Here is a 17,950-nt window from a genome sequence, read left to right as displayed (position 1 = left end):
AGCCTAGAATCTCACAAGTCCTCATTAGCTCAGGTTTGACTTCTGATGCAGAAAGCCTATTTTGAGAATTATCTCCTTCACTGTAACTACAGATCCAGTCATGGGTGCAGGTTCTGAATTGTATAGGGATCAAGATTTGACGCTGCTGTTGTGGCATATACCTGTTAGAGTCTTGTTTTCTTTGCTTAAAAACAGCATTACCCCAGCCCAAAAAGTAATTTACCAGGCAGAGCTGCCTGCAGGCAGTGCAGTACTGGTTGCTGAGAGCCCTAGAGATGCTGGCTGTTTGTAATTACATGACAAGTAGATTGAAATTCTTTTTATTATGCTCTATGACATTATATATATATATATATTCGAACAGCTCATATTTTGTTAAAGGAGTATAACCATGCAGACTTTTGCAGTATAGCAAGGGAGAAGTGTGTGCAGCATTCTCTGTTTTACAAAAGTATGGAGGATCCAGTCCTTCAGCTGACAGGTGGCTAAGCAGAGAAGAGACCTTTTTGCTTTGAGAAAGCCTCTCCCTATGCCCAAAACACTGATCACATCTGAAAGATCTGATGAAAGACCCATTTGGGGGGTGCACAGGAACTCAGAGTCCTTGTCTGGGGTTCACACATGGTCTGTGATGGTCTTGGGGTATCTGTGGCAATAAAGGCAGGGTCTTCATTTGGCTTCTGATTTTCAGATTTCTTTTTCAAGCCTTCTTTGAAAGTTACAAGGAAAGTAGTGTTTGCTGCTTCCATGAAAAGCTAGAATTCTGGTGCCAGGTGGGAAGGAAAGCTGAGGTGTTACCAGTAAGGCAGGAGACACTAAGTGTGTAGCAGTTTATCAGAGTGGCTGTTCTGTAAGAGCCAGCAACCTTATCTACCTGTGGTGAATGTACAGTCCCCAAGGGCACATTATGCCATGAAGATAACTGTAGCAAGACTTTCATCTGTCAGTGTGTCCTTTCCCATGGAGAACTGAAACCAAAGTTGCAAGACACCCAGGTGGTCTTTCAAGGGCAGCTCTTGAGAGAGTTTATCTTTGTTGTTGTAAATGTGCTGTGAACTATGAGGTCCAAAGTGCACTGCCCAGGTGACAGTAGGCTTTGTGCCTGACTTCATCCTCTCCCTGTGTCTTACACCTTTCCCACAGAAACAGAACAGGAACTTGGTTCTCATAGATGTGCCGCTCATTATGCTCACTGACGTCTGAGCCCTTTTATGATGGTGGATTTTTCTAATTGATTTTTTAAAACTATGTATTTAAGTGAGATATTTGTGAGATGTTTTAGTCAGACTCAACTGAAACAGAAAAATCTTACAGCATGCGTCTGGTCTGTTCTTATTTGATCTTTTCATTGCTGGCACCCTGGCTGTGGAAGAACTTTTTTGGATTACTTTTATTCCCTCACACTGGTTAGTGGCCCAGCTTTGTTTAGAGCTGGTGCTTCTCCACTTCACAGAGCTAAATTGTGCTAGGCTAGTGCCAGAGGTGTCACAGTCTCAGGGCTGTGAGGATTGATAGTGTCGGCATTATGAGCTTTACTGCTCTTCTGTGGCTAAACTCTAAAACTGAATGAGTCCTCTGGCAGAAATTCCAAGTCATTAAGCCAGCAAGCATTCCTTGCAATCCTTTTTTGTGACTGAACTCAGACTTCTTCGAGGCTGAAGTTACACTGTTTGTCCTAAAGAGCTATTTACTTTGGAATAATAGGTATGTGTGCATCAGGAGGTATGTGTACCTCTCATGTCAGAGTGCTAGTTTCTTCAGTAGTCCCAGGAAAAACTAAAGCCACACTGGATGCATAATGGACATGGGTGCAGCAGTGTTTCGTCTGCATCTCTAACCTGAAATGTCATTGGTTTTGGAAGATTCCTAGTTTCTGAATGACTGGTGGTTTACATTAACCATACCCAATTCAGATCTTACAGAATCACACAATGATTGAGGTGGGAAGGGACCACTGGAGGTCATTTAGTCCAACTTCCCTGATCAAGCAGGTTCCCTCCCTTAGAACGCATTACTCAGGATTGTGCCCAGATGGCTTTTCTCCAAGGAAGGAGACTCCACAGCCTCTCTGGGCAGTCTGTTTCAGTGCTCAGTTACCTGCACAGTAAAGTTATTCCTCATGTTGAGGTGGAACTTCCTGTGCTCCAGTTTGTGCCCATTGCCCCTTTTCCTGTTGCTTAGCACCACCAGGAAGAGCCTGCATCCATCCTCTTGACACCCTCCCTTCAGATACTTACAGACATTGAAGAGGTCTTCTCACTTGCTTCTTCTCAAGACTGAACAGGCTCAGCTCTCTCAGCCTTCCCTCCTAAGAGAGATGCTCCAGTCTCTTAGTCCCTTGATCATCTTCTCAGCCCTCCACTGGACCTGCTCCAGGAGCTCCCTGTCTCTCATATACTGAGGAGCCCAGAACTGCACACAGCACTCCAGATGTGCCTCACCAGGGCTGAGCAGAGGGGCAGGATCACCTCCCTTGACCTCCTGGCAACAATGCTCTTCCTAATGCACCCCAGGATACCTTTGGCCTTCTTGGCCACAAGGACACACTGCTGGCTCATGGACAGCTTGTTGTCCACCAGGACCCCCACATCCTTCTCCACAGAGCTGCTCTACAGCAGGTCAGCCCCCAGCCTGCCATGGTGCTTGTGATTATTCTTCTCTAGGTGCAGGACCCTTCATTTGCCTTTGTTGAATCTCAGGCAGTTCCTGCCCATCTCTCCAACCTATTGAAGTTGTTCTGAGGGGCTGCACAGCCCTCTAGGGTATCGGCCACTCCTTCCAGCTTTGTGCCATCAGTGAACTTGCTAAGGAGGTATCTGCACATGTAGATGTCAGGTTTGACTGAATGGTCTGTAATCCAGTTCTCCCACATGAAGGGAAAGTCTGCCTTTCTCCAGACTTCCTCCCTGATCTCTTGGGTCAGGGGTTCTTGAGAGCTAGCCTTGGCAGTGAAGGCTGAAACAAAGAATGCATTCAATGTCTCAGCCTTTTCTGCAGCCTCTGTTGCAAGGGTCCCTGCTCCATTCAGTAGCAGGCCTGCATTTTCCATAGTTTTCCTTGTGTTATTGGTGTCTTTGAAGAAGCCCTTCTTGTTATTAGCCAGATTTAATTCCAAATGGGCCTTGAGCACAGAATGCCAAATGCCCTGAATTGTATCTTAGTCTGACCCTGAATAGCCCATCTGTAACACCAGTGAACCTCAGGTAATAGAATTTGAGCAAGTGGAGAGCAAGCTCGTTGCTTGTTAGCCTTTTAATCATGAGTGGCTTCAGGACATACTAACCCAGAAGCTGCATTTTCATATTGTGTCTATTAGCCAGTAGAGATGAACTCATCTCTTTAATCTCTTTGCATGTGCTACCACAGCAAAGAATACCACAGCAAAGAATTCTACAGATTTTAGCACTGTTTAGTGAATAAGTAATGGCGTTTTGGTTTGGTTTTTTGGTTTTTTTTTCTTAAAGCTCTTTGTTGCTTGAATAGTATTTTCTCTAGAAAATTGTGCTTCATCTGACATAAATATCTGAGTTGTCTTAATACCAAGGATTGCTTGCCTGATGGGAAGTTCCATTTGCTGTCAGATTCTAGAGAGAAGTTTTGCAACTGTTTCACTCACATTCACTCACATACAAAAGGATAACATTAAGTTATCCTTTTGAATGAAAAGTATACCTGGTGCCTCCTACTCATTTGGTGTATGTTCAGTTCCGTTTTCTGTTGTCCCCACTATTTTATTTTGTCTGAAACTTGGGTTTTTACATGACAGTGTGGCTATAATACTTGTCTTCTAAGAGCAGTGTATATAAAATCACATCCTAGGTGAAAAATTGGCCTACTTAAAATGAAAAAAAAAGAAAAATAATTCTGAGATTTGTTTATGTTAAGTTTTTTTTCTTTACTCTGCAGATTTGTATTTTTTTTCTCACTTTTTTAATCTGTCTCTTCCTTGCAGCATCAGCCACTATGTGCTGGTGATGTCACTGACCATATTTATGATGGTGATGAATGGACTGGCCCAGCTGTTAACTACACAGAGACTTGGACTTCCCAGAAGGACTAAGCACCATTCCACATGATAAAGCATCCTCAGGCTTCCTCTGAACCAACCTCCAGCTCTGGAATGTAAATAAGGGTTAAGGGACTAGAGTGCCAAAAACCCATCCAGCAATCAGAGTGCTGTGTTGAAACAGATTAAATGCTGTCACATGACTGAAATTTGCATTTGAGGGTTGTCATTTAGACACCAATGGGAATATGGGAATAAAAAAGCCTCACTTTATTCTTCAAGTGTACATATGTTCTTGAAAATTAAAACAGCAACAAAATTCTTTTTAAAATAAATAGGCAACTGTCTTTTGGATTGGGATTTTTGGGAAGGTGGGGGTTTTTTTCTTTTTTTTTGTTTTGTAACTTGGCTGCCAGCTGTTTGTTTACACATACTCTCATTAGGAATCTGCAGAGTTTTAGCTTCATTTCATATCTCACATAAGCACCTCCCAGACTAAGGCATGAATGAAATCAGTCTGGGCAGATCACTGGTTTGTATGTAACTGATGTGGCACACACGTTGGAATATCTCTGATTTGGACTGTGCTTTTTGCAAGCTGTGTCAGCGTGCCTGTGAATATGTTGAGGCAGGTTAAGGCTGGTGAGGCTGTGAGGCTGTTGCTGTAAGACAACATCTTTCAGCTCATCCTGCTGTGAATTGCTGCTGCTGACTGCGCTCTCATGCTGCTTCCTGAGCTTGGGCAGGCTGAGCAGTATGACACTCAGGTAACTGATCCAAATGAAAAGGAACCTGGTTAAATAGCAGTCAAATTCCCTGGGCCAGCTCATGACAGGGTGGGCAGGAAGGTTAGGGCTGATAGTTTCCATAGCAGCCCAGAGTTAGATCAGCATAACAGGGTCATGAAACTGTATCTGCAGTTGCTGGTTTGCAGAAAGTGATGCCATGTGGAGACTTTTTTGTTGTTGTTTCCTTGTTTTTCTTTCCACTTGTGTTCTACTCCTGATAACAAGCATCAGTAATTGCTGCACAATGAATCTAATGCAGATTCCCTGTATACCAATCACAAGTGAGAAGCAAGGAGAAGAAAAACTGTTGTTCATTCTGGCCCATTCTATGATGGCCTCACTAAAAACTGTGCTATGTAATATGCCTGTGTCACACTCCCAGCTAGCAGCCAGGCCTTTCTATCTGGGAGCTGATACATATGGTGCATGATGCTGGCAGCCAAGGCTAGACATGCATCATGAGGGCTTCTCCAATACTCTTTCCAGCCATCTGGCATTTGGCCATGGTCACGTGTCTGTTAAACAGTCTGAAAACTAGTCATCCCTCTGCAGGAAGTTTGGCTGGGAGAAGCTAGTCACAAACCTCCATCTGCTTGTTGGGTGCTAGAAAAAAATGGCATCATGGGCCTGCAGTCATCCATGCAGCTTCAGAGTGCCTCCTGAGGGTGTTGGAGTACTGTTAAGAGAGCTATTTTTTCCACTAGCTGGTGGTCCAGTGGTCTTACTGGGCATGTTGCCTCACAGCTGGCCTCAGTTGCAGAAGATATTTTGCATTTGTTACAGGCTGTACCTGCAGACTGCACACCTAAAGGTGGACATGTGCCTGGTGCTGGTGGTTGTACCCTACTTCCAAGGCAAAGAGCAACCACCAGCAGCTGGGAAGTTGCCATACGGCAAAGTCAGTGATTTTGGGATCCAGTGAGTGTCCACTACGGAGAGCTATGCTCACCTCAGCCTCACTCCACAAGTATCTCCAGCACACTGTATCATTGTGGATGCTTGCTGTATCCTCAGCTTTCTGTCACCTAGCTGATGTCTTGTCCGCAGTGCTGTCCCTTCAGTACACAGAGCTCTAAGCCATTGACCATCCCAGTCTCCACTGATGGAGTGGCTGCTTTGCAGAACTACTGTTTGTAGAACAAATTCAGTCATGGAAGCAGCTGAACAGCTGCCATTGATGTGATGTGAAGAAATTTACTCAAAAATTGGGAATGTGGGACTCACAGGGCTGCCACCCTTAAGTCACACCTTCTACAAGCTCATCAAAGCTGCTTGTTATCTATGACAAGACCAAGTGGTATTGAGAGGAACATACTGCTGGCACTGCAGGGTCTCTGGGAGAATGCAGAGGAGCTCAAGCCTGATGCTTTTTTTTACCACAGGGGGCTGGTAATAAAACAGCATCTCAGCCCACTGTGTCTGGTGCTGCTCATCTGTCTGTGGCAGTAGGAATAATCTATGTATTCTGGTATGCAGGCAAGTGGAAATGACCGTGCAAAGTACAACCTACATCAGTTGCGCTTTCTGCTTACGGTTTCCATAGCACCTTTTCTTGCAAACTGAGTTTTGTTTCTTACATCCTTCCTTGTAATAGAAGAAAGGGGACAATGAGCATAGGGGGAATATTTGTTATTTATCCCGAGTGCTGCTCTGCAGGGGTTTGTTCTTTTTTGCCATTTGCTCTGGTTGGGCCATTATGGTAGCAACCTCAGCTGCCCTTTCCCCCTCTGCTTCCTTGCATCACTGTGCCATTTGTGAATTCAGTTTCTATCAGAGGCCACAGGAGTGCTGGAGAGCAGCTCTCATGGAGAGGCAGGACTGGCTGTGCTAGTCTTGCATCTCCCCAGGGAAGGCTCTTGCTGAAGTCTTGGCCTGCACTTCTGGGTTGACTCCAGCATGGAGAGGTGTCAAAAATTATCCCACTAAGCTACTTTACACAGCCCCATGGGGTGTGTGACAAAGTTTACTCTTCCCTCCCACAGCTGTTCTCCAGAAACAAATGGCATAAGCAATAAAATGTCCTCCCTCGCCTTAGCAGCTAAGGTAGGGAGTAAAATTTTGTATTTGGATTGGTTTAAGCTTTCTTTTGTTCTACTTGTGGGTCTTCGAGCATCGTCATCCCTCTTCATGGGGTCCTGACAGGATTCAGTCCACAGAAGAGGGGTTATGAGTCAGCAGAGACTTCCAGCACATGTGAAGGACATGAAGACAGAATTACCCCAAGCCCTTCTGCCTGCCTTCTTTCCCCTGTAGCAGAGCTGCACACTCTCTGACTCTGGAGCAGGTGAGGCTCCAGAGAGTGAAAACCTCAGGCTGGAAAAGGCAGGTAGATTGACATTGTAATTTATGCCAAGGGTGGCACAATTTTTAGTTTTTTAAACTAAAAACCTCTGCAAAGCTTCTGTCTTCTTGATTTCAGATCCATGGATCCCTGAAGAGCTAACCATAATCCTGGAGTGCCCATCAGGTGGTGTAATGCAAGAGAAACTGTACTGAAGAGCATCTTATACAAAGGTCTTGTAATCTTCAGTGCTAGGAATTGTTCTCTGCTTTTTTGTTATCAAGGCTATACGCAGCAGCCTTTTGATATCTGCCCAGGGAGTGAGCTGTTTCTTCAGAAATGATGAAGCTTAGATTGTATCAAGACCTCTTATGACTCAAACTAAATAACTTCCCTTTCTCCCTCACAGAGAAAATCAGATTTTACAAGCTTTGGCAATTTCAATGCATGCCGTGCCTGTTAGTTGTAAGTCTGGTACAGTCTTCATATTTTTGAATGAGAACAAAGATGTGAATGAACATTCATGGTCTCACCCAAACCTTAAACTGCAGTGTCTGGTTTAGAGAAGCCACAATGCAAATGTTTTTTCAGCTCTTATCACCCCAGCTAATTTGTAAGGATATGATGCTCATTACTTCTCCAGATTGTTTGTGTGAATCCTGCAGTCCCTTTGCCTGTGGCTTTGGAGTGGTGGTGTACTTCTCCCAGGTGTCTTTGGCAAAAAGGATGAGAACATGGAGGGTGCCGTGCTTTTGCATCTGATAGATGTGGGCTTCTGTGAGCAGGAGCTACCTGAAGAGAATATTTTTGGGAGCTATAGTTGTGGTATGGAAGGGAGAACTTCTCTGTCTTGCACCTGCTCTGGGCTCTGCTGTGTGTCAACAGTGGTGGGACATCTCCAGATGTCAGCTAATGAAGCCATCACATGGCTTCATCTAACTTGAAGGTGAAAAACTTTATTCTCCTGTATGTTGTCTTTGGGAAGCTACTTGGTGAGCTTCTATGGCTGGGGAAGATCTGGGAACCTGTTTTGCAGAGCTGCCAGGTGTGTGGTACAGCCCCAGATCAGTCCTGGTTATCCATCCATGAGACAGGGCTTGTGGTGAGCCTGGTCTCTCTTGCACTAGTTATGTTCACAAGGATGTGTATTGTTGCATCCAGTTCCTCAGCTTACACAGGCTCTGAAGTCAGCTGCTTCCTGCAAGGGCTCCGTCCTCACCCCAGGGCAGGGCACAGTATTTTAGCATTTGAGGACTGAAAAGGGGAAGAAGAAGGCTGAAAGTGTGGCACTTTCCCTCTTCCCAAGACCTTTGAAATCAAGCTTGTTCATATTTTATTTGTTTATTTACTGACTTATGCTTGGCATAACTTTCTAACTTTGAAGGTGGATAATATAAAGTGGATGACAACACACCTTTGTTTTGTTTGCATTTTATTTTCTGTGCTAGTTGTAAGAGTGAATGCCTCTAGTGTTACATAAAGTGAAGTTGACTTAAAGGTTTCGCTCAGGTCAATACTGCTGACAAACATGTTAATAATGGCTGGATATCATCCAGTGCTTTCTCTGTGATGGGGAGAAAAAGCACCAGACCAAGTTTCCCCCAGCCATCTCTGACTGCAGTGGGACACGGCCAGGAATGGAGCCCATTTCTGCTCTGAATTTCCTGCCATCTGCACTCTCCTTCTCGGTGTGTCACCTCTGCTGCAAGGAGGTCCTTTCTGACCCGAATTGTCCTGTGACCCAATGTACAGCCACCAAGTCCTGCACACCTGATACCAGGGCCAGCGGTTGAGTAAGGGACAGAGTAGTTGTAGAGTCAGGCCTGGGGAATTTAAATTTAAATTACTACGAAAGCAATCATACCTGGCTCCAAAGTTTTTGCCTCAAAGTGAGAAGGGAGGAGGAATATGAGAAAGCCATGTGTCACTGCCACAGCTCTCACTGTTCCCACTGCTTTCTCTTCCTTCTCGAGGGGTTTGCCGCTCCAGCAGTACCTGCCCAAGCCTGGCTCCAAGCTTCAGCAACCACAAGCTGATCCAAAGGGCACATGTCCAGTAACAAGCATTGCAAAATTGAACCACTGGCATTTAGGGCTGGGGAAACCTCTGACCAACACCTAGACTCCTCTAATTGAACTTAACTTACTGCTCTGGCAGAACTGCTGAAGGACAAGACCTCAGTGCAGTTCATATTGACTTTCTGTGGAGTAACCTTTATATACCTCAATGGATGTGGCCTTTTAGTGATGGACATCATTATTCTGCCTTCTTGGCATGTGAGGCAGTGCAAGACAAAAATTGCAGAGTAATTTCAACAGAGGCTGAAATTTGGTGGTGTGAGTCCCGGTGAGCACACAAGCAGACACAGACTCTGAAAATGCTGTGATTTTATTTTTGTATCAATTTCCATATTAAGTTAAGAGACACTAGAACTTACTGTGCAAAGCACTGCTACCCAGAACTATATTTAGCTGCTCAGATATTTGTGTCTCCATCTCGCTAGATCTCCAGAAGTGAGTGGATATTTTCCATCAAGGGCTTGTTATATCTGACCTACTGTGAAAGGAAAATATCTTCCACTGTCATGCCTTTTTTCATACAAGTGGTATTTTTCTGTGTCTCTTCTAACCTACTTTAACACATTATATTTCCTTTAAAATGCTACAAACTTACTTGCTTTACTGTAACTTGGTAATTAACTGTTAGTTACAGCCAAAAGAAGAAATTAACACGCATCTCATTTTTAAAGAATTACATAGTGCAAGAAAACCTCCTAGTATTTGGGATGATGGCCAAATCTCCATTCAGGACCTGAACTGAACACAAGCCTTCTGAAATTTGTCTGAGGCTCCTCATTTCCTGGGGCTTTATTTTCCCACCAATCTCAAAACAGCCATCCAGTGGACCCTGTCTAAGATTTATTTTTCCCAAGCATGAGGGTTTCCCTTGAGGGTCCCTCCTACCTTTGCTTCTCCAGCGATTTGTGTCCTGGGTGGCCCAGGACCTGATCTGCCAGCCCAGCTCTGCAGGAGAATCTTAGGACCATTTTGCAGTCAGTGCCCAAACCCAGGACAGTTCAGGGGATGAGTTTTGTTCTGTTTGGTGGGTCATGATGGCGGCCAGTCCATCACGGGAGAGCCCATTTGCTTAGTTTGCTACTTCTTTCTTTCTTTGTTTAGGATTAGGGGTTTTTTAAACTTAAACTTAAAGCTTGAGGTTTAGTTTTTTTCAAGTAATGATTGTGAGACCAGCTGTCGGCATTAATTTGTTTTAATATGACTCAATCTGAGCAGTGTTCAAGCTTCCTCTTCGAAAATGTAGCTGACTGCGGCATTTTTTTTTTCAGGCAGTTTGCTTGACAGAGAATAAATTTTTACAAAAAGTTGCTCTACAGAGCAAGGGAACAGACTCTGTCATTTTCCCTTCCTGCTGCTCATTTCTTGCCAAAGTACCTGACATCTGGGGAAAAGCAGCCTTTTCATTAGTGGGTGCATGGAAGGCCCACGGGCAGGAGCGCAGAATAACTGGCTCTGCAATATATAGAACTGCAACTAATTGTGTTTTAAGGCTGTGTTTTAGTGAGGCAGCAATGGTGCCTATCATTCCAATAAATATATTGGAACTGAATGGCAGTAACTATATTTTCTCTCCTCGTGGCAATTTTAATTCTTTGTGAGAAATCACAGCAGCTGTGAGCTTCCTGAAGACAAAGCAACAGAGCACAGGTAAGTGGAGGTGACATTCCCCTGTAGTTCACAGCAATTAACCTCGGGAGGGAAAGAAAAATTAAAATGGTCACTGGTGTTTGGGAGCATTACCTTGTGATGCATTGCAAATACCCTTGTAGGCAGTGATTTAATTTAATCTGTGCCAGAGTTATGCAAATATGCTTACGATACATTTGATGGCTTGATCCTTTTCTCACTCTGGGAGTGGAGGAGGAAGATGGATCGGTGTACATGCTTCTAGAGGCAAAATGTGTGATACTTGTCAGGTTAGAGCTAACTGGCATTATTTATTTGCTTACTTTGCAAGTCTATGAATGTGTCTCACCATTAAGAAGACGAACACAGTAATGATTCTGTTTAATTAAGGGAAAAGTAACTTTCTTGTGAGTTCTAAGTGCCACTTGATCTATCTGAGGTGTCACAGGACTGGAGAACTGCAGAGGGCTGAGGAAGCATTATTTGTGCTCAGTTCGTGGAGCTTTATGAAAGCAATTTACATATTTGCACACTGAAGCATAACTACCAGAACATAAGCGGGGTAATAAATGATTAACTATAAAAGATTGGCGGCTTGGGCAAAAATCCAGCAGAGCACTTAAGCATGTGCTTAACTTCAAACAACCTGGCCCTGCTCACAGTGTCAGGGCCTCTCTTAAGTTTGGTAATCTGCTCCTGCTCTTAAGTGTGTGCTTGAGTGACTGGGAAGAACAGACTTTGGCTAAGTGAGATTATAAACAGACAAAGCTTTTTGCTAGAATGCTTTTAAATTGGGATGGCAGCTGTAAGCAGGACTGTAAGCAGATCAGAGCTCATCACAGATGGAGCATCCAGCTCCTGTTGATGAAGTGGGAATTGTCAGTTGCCTGGCATTTCTCAGACAAAGGGCAAAACCAGAGGTATTGCAGCAAAAGACTAATCTAGTCTGCCCATTTCAGCACAATGTTTTGTTTTGTGCATTTTGTTCTGCTTTGGTTTTAATTTTTGAGAACATAAGCGTGCTAAATATTTTATTGCTGTTCTGTGAAAATCATGCTCTGCTTTGGCCAAATGTTACTTTCACTAAATAGTTCAATTGAAAATGGGATTTGGCAAAAAACAAAAGCCTCAAAAACCCCCAGAAAATAAAGCCCTCCACCTCCCAACAGTATTTTAATTTTCCAGTAATTTGAAACTCTTCTCCAGTATTTATTTTACACTCACCAACGATCCTGTTGGTAACTTTGCTTCATTACAAGCCACTTTCTTACAGTATATTTGGAAGTTCCTGAAGCTGGAGGTTGAAGAAGCTGCTCTGAAGCATAAGTGTTAAGCAAAAGTTGAAGGCCCAAATGAGGGTCATTCTGATGAAGTTGGTTTCAGTCTCCATGTAACAATTCAGGAATTTCTCCATGTGCCTGGGTGAAATTTACCAAATGAGACCTACAAATTAAGTCCACTGCTTTCTCCTTTTATCCCTTCTAAAGGAGAATATTTGGGCTTAAATCTGGTGTCAGAGTGACTGGCTTCATGAGTTGCCCTTCTCATCTCCAGCAGATACCGGGGAGCAGTGGCTACTGTACATTCACCAGGCAATCTGTACATTCTGTACATTGTACTGTACATTCACTCAATCCTTTTGGGCTTTTATGTCACCACAGAGTGATACATGCTGCTGTTGCATGTTGCATGGGAAGCTTTTTGGCTCCATAATTATTATTTTTTTTTAATTTATCTCTGCTGATATAATCTCTCTTAAACCATGTCTGAAGTTCTTGGTGGTTGGGTGAAGCTTAATTAAAGCATGTCAGCATGATGGTGTCTTTCATTCAGGAGACAAGAAGGAAGATGATAATGATAATTTTCTGGAATAAATGTGAATGGATTCAGTGCCCAAAATACAAGCTTTGGATAATTTACAAGAAGCAGAAAAAGGTGAAAATATTTTTCCAGGGCTCCAATCAACATCTAAGCAATAAGATACTGTTACTGAAGTGTGTTCCTAGCCTGAATAGCCAGGAAACAAGCAGGAAGAGTAGCATCTAGAAAGTCCTGGAGACAGAAAAAAAGAGTTGGAAATATAATTTGGAGAGAATAGCTGAAAATTCTCACAACAAATAAGAATTCAGGCTAGAAAATGATAAATTATCTCTGATTTGATTCAGACTGTCTTCAAGGCTTTTGTATTTCATTTTTTCTTTTCAAAATCAACAGGTTTGCATAAAATTACCTGAATCTGTCAGCAATTTCTCCTCCTAATGGACCTTACTTGAAAGATGCTGAACAATGATCAAACAGTATGAGACACACCTACAATGAAAGTAGTCCTATTTTTGTAGTGAGAGGGTGGGGAGGCTGGAGCTTTCTCCATATTTGTTTAAAGTATCAAAATGGATTTTATGCTTCTGTAAGGCATGGACCTTGGATATAAGCCAAAAACTGTCACGAAATCCACAGGAATTTCCTAAAGCCCAGGGAAGCCAACGGATTGAAAGGTCAGTGTTCGATAGACCAACAGTCAAAGTGCTCTCTCAGGAGCATAAGTTAAAGGCTGGTTATTACAAAATTCAAGTGCTTACATTTTTTGTAAGTCTACTATCACTCCTTTTTTTACAGCCAAGTGCTGGACCTATATGGAAGTCGTGGTTTTCCAGAATGTTATTGCAGGTGCCACACTGCTGCGGCTTTTCCAGGTAATGGTTTAGGTGACCACAAGCCGATTGTCTTCTCATATGCAACCCAACCCACTCCCTCCAGCCAAATCCTCCAGCTCCCTTGGTCTCAGATTTAAGATTGGGATTGAGAAATCCCAGTCTTTACTCAAAAGTCTTTGTGCTTTGGTCAACCCATGAGCATGCGCAGGAACAACACCTGGTCACAACTGAAGATGGGAAAAACCACTAACATTAATTTTCACAACCAATCCTGATTCCTTGGGAAGAAAGTATATTGAGGTGGATTTTATCACTGGCAGATTAATTTGAGAATTGGTGATGGATGTGGAAGAGGAGCTGACAACTCTTCCATTATTGAGTGGTTTGGCTTTGCTACTATTAGTGAAGGAAAGTACATATAAATATTTATAGTTTGGGGATTTTTTGTCCTTTTCTTCTGGACTCAGACAATTAAGAAATCAGATAATCACATAAATTCATACCAGGAGAAGCAAATGTTTTGTTTTCTGGTTTAAACCCGCTATTTTGTGTTTTGTCTTTCCCACAAAATCCTTCCCATTTCTCAAATGTAGGATAAATAGGGAATATATGTCAGAAAATATGTGATAATAAATGTTTAACTGCAGTTTTCCATTCCACATGCTGAAAGTAAGAAAAGGGGAGGTGGAGGAATAGACATGTTAATTATGTCCTATCATTATCACATTTTCTTATGCTAGCATGGGAGGAAAATGCATAATTACCTGGACAGAGACTGAGTATATTGACTTCAGCTGTTCCTCAGCTGGAGCTGTTTTTCAGTGTGTGAGCACAAAAATAAAGGAATAATGCATAAAAATGCTATTATCCTTGGAAAAAGCAATATTCAGCTGTCTTGGCCATTATGTAGGTGAAAACACAATGAATACCAAGACTGCTGAGTCTTTTTGAGACTCATACATGAGACCATTTGCAGGAGATTAGTTAAATCATCTAGGCAGAACGTCCCCCTGTCTGTTTTACCCCATGCTCGGATGCTGGGGAGCCTGGAAGCAAAAGTAGAAAGAAGATGCAACACCACATGAGCACTTTGATTATTTTTTTTCTGATTAAAGAGGAGGCACAAAAGGTGGGGAGGGACTGGCTAGTCATGGGAAATGCCAGTGGGGAAGTTGGGCACCTCTGGGTTCTGTCACAGTATGCAGCTTTGGGTAACTTGATAAAATGTCTGAGATTACTTTCTTAAACTTGACTTAATTTTTAACAAAATGTTTAACCAAACTTCCCACTTCAATCCACAGCATTCAGTAGAAGGGTCAGTTCTTCCCCTGTGAAATGGGAATTGCTACCCAGCATGACCCACTCACACTTTACCCCTTCTCTGAAAGGTTAATAGCCTACCTGGACATGAGGGACAATTTCCTTTGTACTTGGAACAGGAATCTGATCTCCTTTGGGGTTTCTGGGAATCTCAGTGATGCAAGTAATACCCGCCTCCAGCATCAACTTGAGTGCCATTTGCCAAATTGTGACTGCCTGGTGCTGATAAGGTACAGTGTTACTTGCTGGAGCCAAAACAGACCCTGGCCTTTCTGGCACGGTATCACTGATGGATGGGACCCTTTCTCTGGGCTGCATTTGTGTGCTTCCAAAGCCTTTGCAGGCAATTTAGAGAATATGTCCCCAGGATGTTGTGCTTTGGAAAACAGGCATAGGGTTTGGAGCATGTTAGCTCAGCATCAGTTTTACTAGCAGTATGGGACATGAAATAACACAAAGTTTTCATTTGGCTATAGAAATGACTAAATAGAAGTACTTTACCACTTAGGGAGTGTTACATTCTTGTCATGTCTCAGCATTTTCAGATACAAGAGATGAAACAAATTAAATTATGCAAGCACTAAAAGAATGCATTGTTAGCCCCATCTTAAACTTGCCTGCAAATAATTTATCACAAATAACTCATCTTGAAGATACTCTGGATGTAATTTTTGCCTTGTGCTGGTCCATGGAACATATATACATGTGTGTGTATCTGTAGGTGAGCCATAAGCTGTTCCTCCTGCACGTGTTGCCTGCTGGGTCTCACAGTGTAGGAGAAACCACATGACTGCACATCCCTTATTTGCATTCCAGATGTGTACAGCTTTGGCAATTTGTTTATGCAATTGAATGTATGGAATTATCAATAACAATAATAATATGCAATAACAGAACTCACAATAAGTCCCAATTAATGTTGCCTCAGGAATCTTCCTTTATGTTGTGTTGGTTTCTGTAGATTTAAGCACTCAGCATTAATGATGCATTAATGTTTTCTCTTGTGTTTTAGGGGGGTCTGGGGGGCTTTTTTTGGTTTGTTTTTGGTGCGTTTTTTGTTTGTTTTTAAATTCAATGCTGTGTTTGCAGTATATAATTTCCCATTTATTTTGTTCTCTTTGCTCAGCAGGGACACTTTTTCCACTGACTCTTTATGAGACTTCTTCATGACTACAAAAGCCATTTATCTTTATTAGTTGTATATTTTGCTCATCACCTCTCTTGCATTTATGAATTAAATATTTATTGATTTTTTTCACAAAGAAGAATGCCCCACTGCTCAGAAGAACAATTACCAGCAGCTATGCTCACAGAACTGTAAGCAAAGCAAACCTTCATTACTTCTGCATGCACTTCCATGTCAGAAGTGACAGGAACTGAATCTGTCTTTTAATGGAGATCCTTACAGGTCTAGGTATTTTCCTTCCAGGAATCTGTATAATGGGCTGTGAAAGAGATTGCATCTGTTTGTTTTGTTTCTTGTCTTTTGGGTTTTTTTTGCTTTGTGAAACACAAGCAAAAGTGAAGGAATTTTTTTCTTGTCTTCCCCACTTTTTGCTTGTAATCTCGTTGAACTGATAGGTATTCGTTCTGATATTATATGAAACCTATATAATTAAAACTGAAAATGATTAGCTTACTCTCAGTTTTTCTTTAATTAATTTTAAGGCTCAAAGGATCAGTGTGGTCAGCTGTCAGATATTGCTGCATGAAGCCTACAGCCCTGACTGGATCTTCCTGCAGGAAGGTGTGCAACCTTGTTCTGGAAGTGGTGTGTTTGTGTAGCATACTGGACAAATCCCCATCACCTCTGAAAACAGGGAGATTGTTTTCAATCTAGATAATGTACCTTCAAACTGCAGCCAAGGAATTTGATGCTGAGTCTCTGTCTAAAGCATGGAAGCGCCCTGTCAAAGAAAGCAGTCACAGAAAATTGCTTTAAAATTGTTTCCTCTCCCCAGCAATATCCTCTGTTGTTTGATGTTATATCCCAAGAGCAGAATACCTTGTGGACCCTGGGAAGGCTCCCTTCCCCTGACTGTTCCTTGAGTGTCCAGGTAGGGGCCATCCAGACAAATGGCACTGCTGACCCACTGGCCCATCATGCCTGGTCTTGGCCATGTGCTTTTCCCTGGGATCTCTTATTCTCCCAGACTGCTATGTCTCATCAGTCATGTGGAAGTTCAATTATTTTTGAGACTTATACCTCTGAGACTTCTTTGAATTCAGCTGAAATTGGCTGAGAGAGAAAGGCAGAGAGGGATGAAGTCTTTTCTCCTGAGGACACAGGCTAGTAACTCTGGCTTCCCGATGACCATCCTTCTCTCCCCTCCCTTGTTGCAGCCCTTGGCAATTGGAAATTAAAGACAACTTGTGCCCTCTGGCAGAAATCACATAGGTGGATCACTCTTTTTTTGGCAAATGAAGTTTTTTCCTCTGCAGTTTGTGATCCGAATGAGCCAAAACTAATCCTGTCCCACTGTTCACTACTGACTTCCTTGAAGTTTGAAGAGTGCTCTGAAGACCTGAGCTTCAGCTTTTTTTTCTCAGGTTTGATGGTGTTCAGGAAAGAAAGGGAGCTTCTGTGCCCTGTGGGGTTGCTGGACACAAGTCTCCTGTGCTGGGCTGGGTCTGTGGCTGGAGCTCAGACCCTCATCAAGGAGCTATTATGCACTGGCCCCTCCTGAGTGTACAGGTGGATGTAGTGACTTTTTTTCAATTTCTTTTTTTCAGCTGGGCTGGCGCCACTGGGATCACTATAAGGACAGACAAGGAAATGTGGGTGAAGGCCCTTTTGCCCAGCATCCTTCAGTGAGGGTCACATTGTATTTAACACTAGTGGAGCCAGCAAACTCAAATGGCTTCACATTGGCTGCATTTCTCAGTGGACTCCCATAAAAACACTTTTTCTTTTCCCAGTGCTTGGAGATTTGCTTCTCTTTTTGAAGAAATAGAAACATAGAGAGGAAAAAGCCTTTCCTCAGCAGCACTGTTGACACAGCCACAGTTTTCATTATCTGCACTTTTTTTCCGCGGCAGCAATAATGTCACCTCCCTCCTCTCCTCGTCTCCTCGAGGCTCTCCTGACACATCAGTCAATGCCCAGAGCAAGATTGCCACAAAATGGCTTTTGACAGGAAGGGCAGCTCGTGCCCTGCAGCTGCGACAGCTCTTGTGGCGACTGACTGAGGACAGCG

The 17,950-nt window shown here is 43.0% G+C and overlaps 1 protein-coding gene across 3 annotated transcripts in view; it reads left to right on the top strand.

Moving 5' to 3' along the window:
- Positions 1-4,341, top strand: part of PIGN (phosphatidylinositol glycan anchor biosynthesis class N) — a 99,028-nt gene extending 94,687 nt beyond the window's left edge. For all 3 annotated transcript variants that reach the window (XM_086899155.1, XM_086899164.1, XM_086899168.1), the window contains one exon: positions 3,953-4,341. In XM_086899155.1, coding sequence (XP_086755281.1) covers positions 3,953-4,076 — 124 coding nt within the window. In that variant the 3' untranslated portion in view covers positions 4,077-4,341. The remainder of the gene's footprint in view (positions 1-3,952) is intronic.
- Positions 4,342-17,950: the final 13,609 nt, after the last annotated feature.

Source organism: Cyanistes caeruleus, chromosome 1 (assembly GCF_971803275.1).
Source record: "Cyanistes caeruleus chromosome 1, bCyaCae1.hap1.1, whole genome shotgun sequence".
Taxonomy (NCBI): domain Eukaryota; kingdom Metazoa; phylum Chordata; class Aves; order Passeriformes; family Paridae; genus Cyanistes; species Cyanistes caeruleus.
The sequence above is the reverse complement of the archived record's forward strand: the minus strand, read 5'-3'. Positions and strand labels throughout refer to the sequence as shown.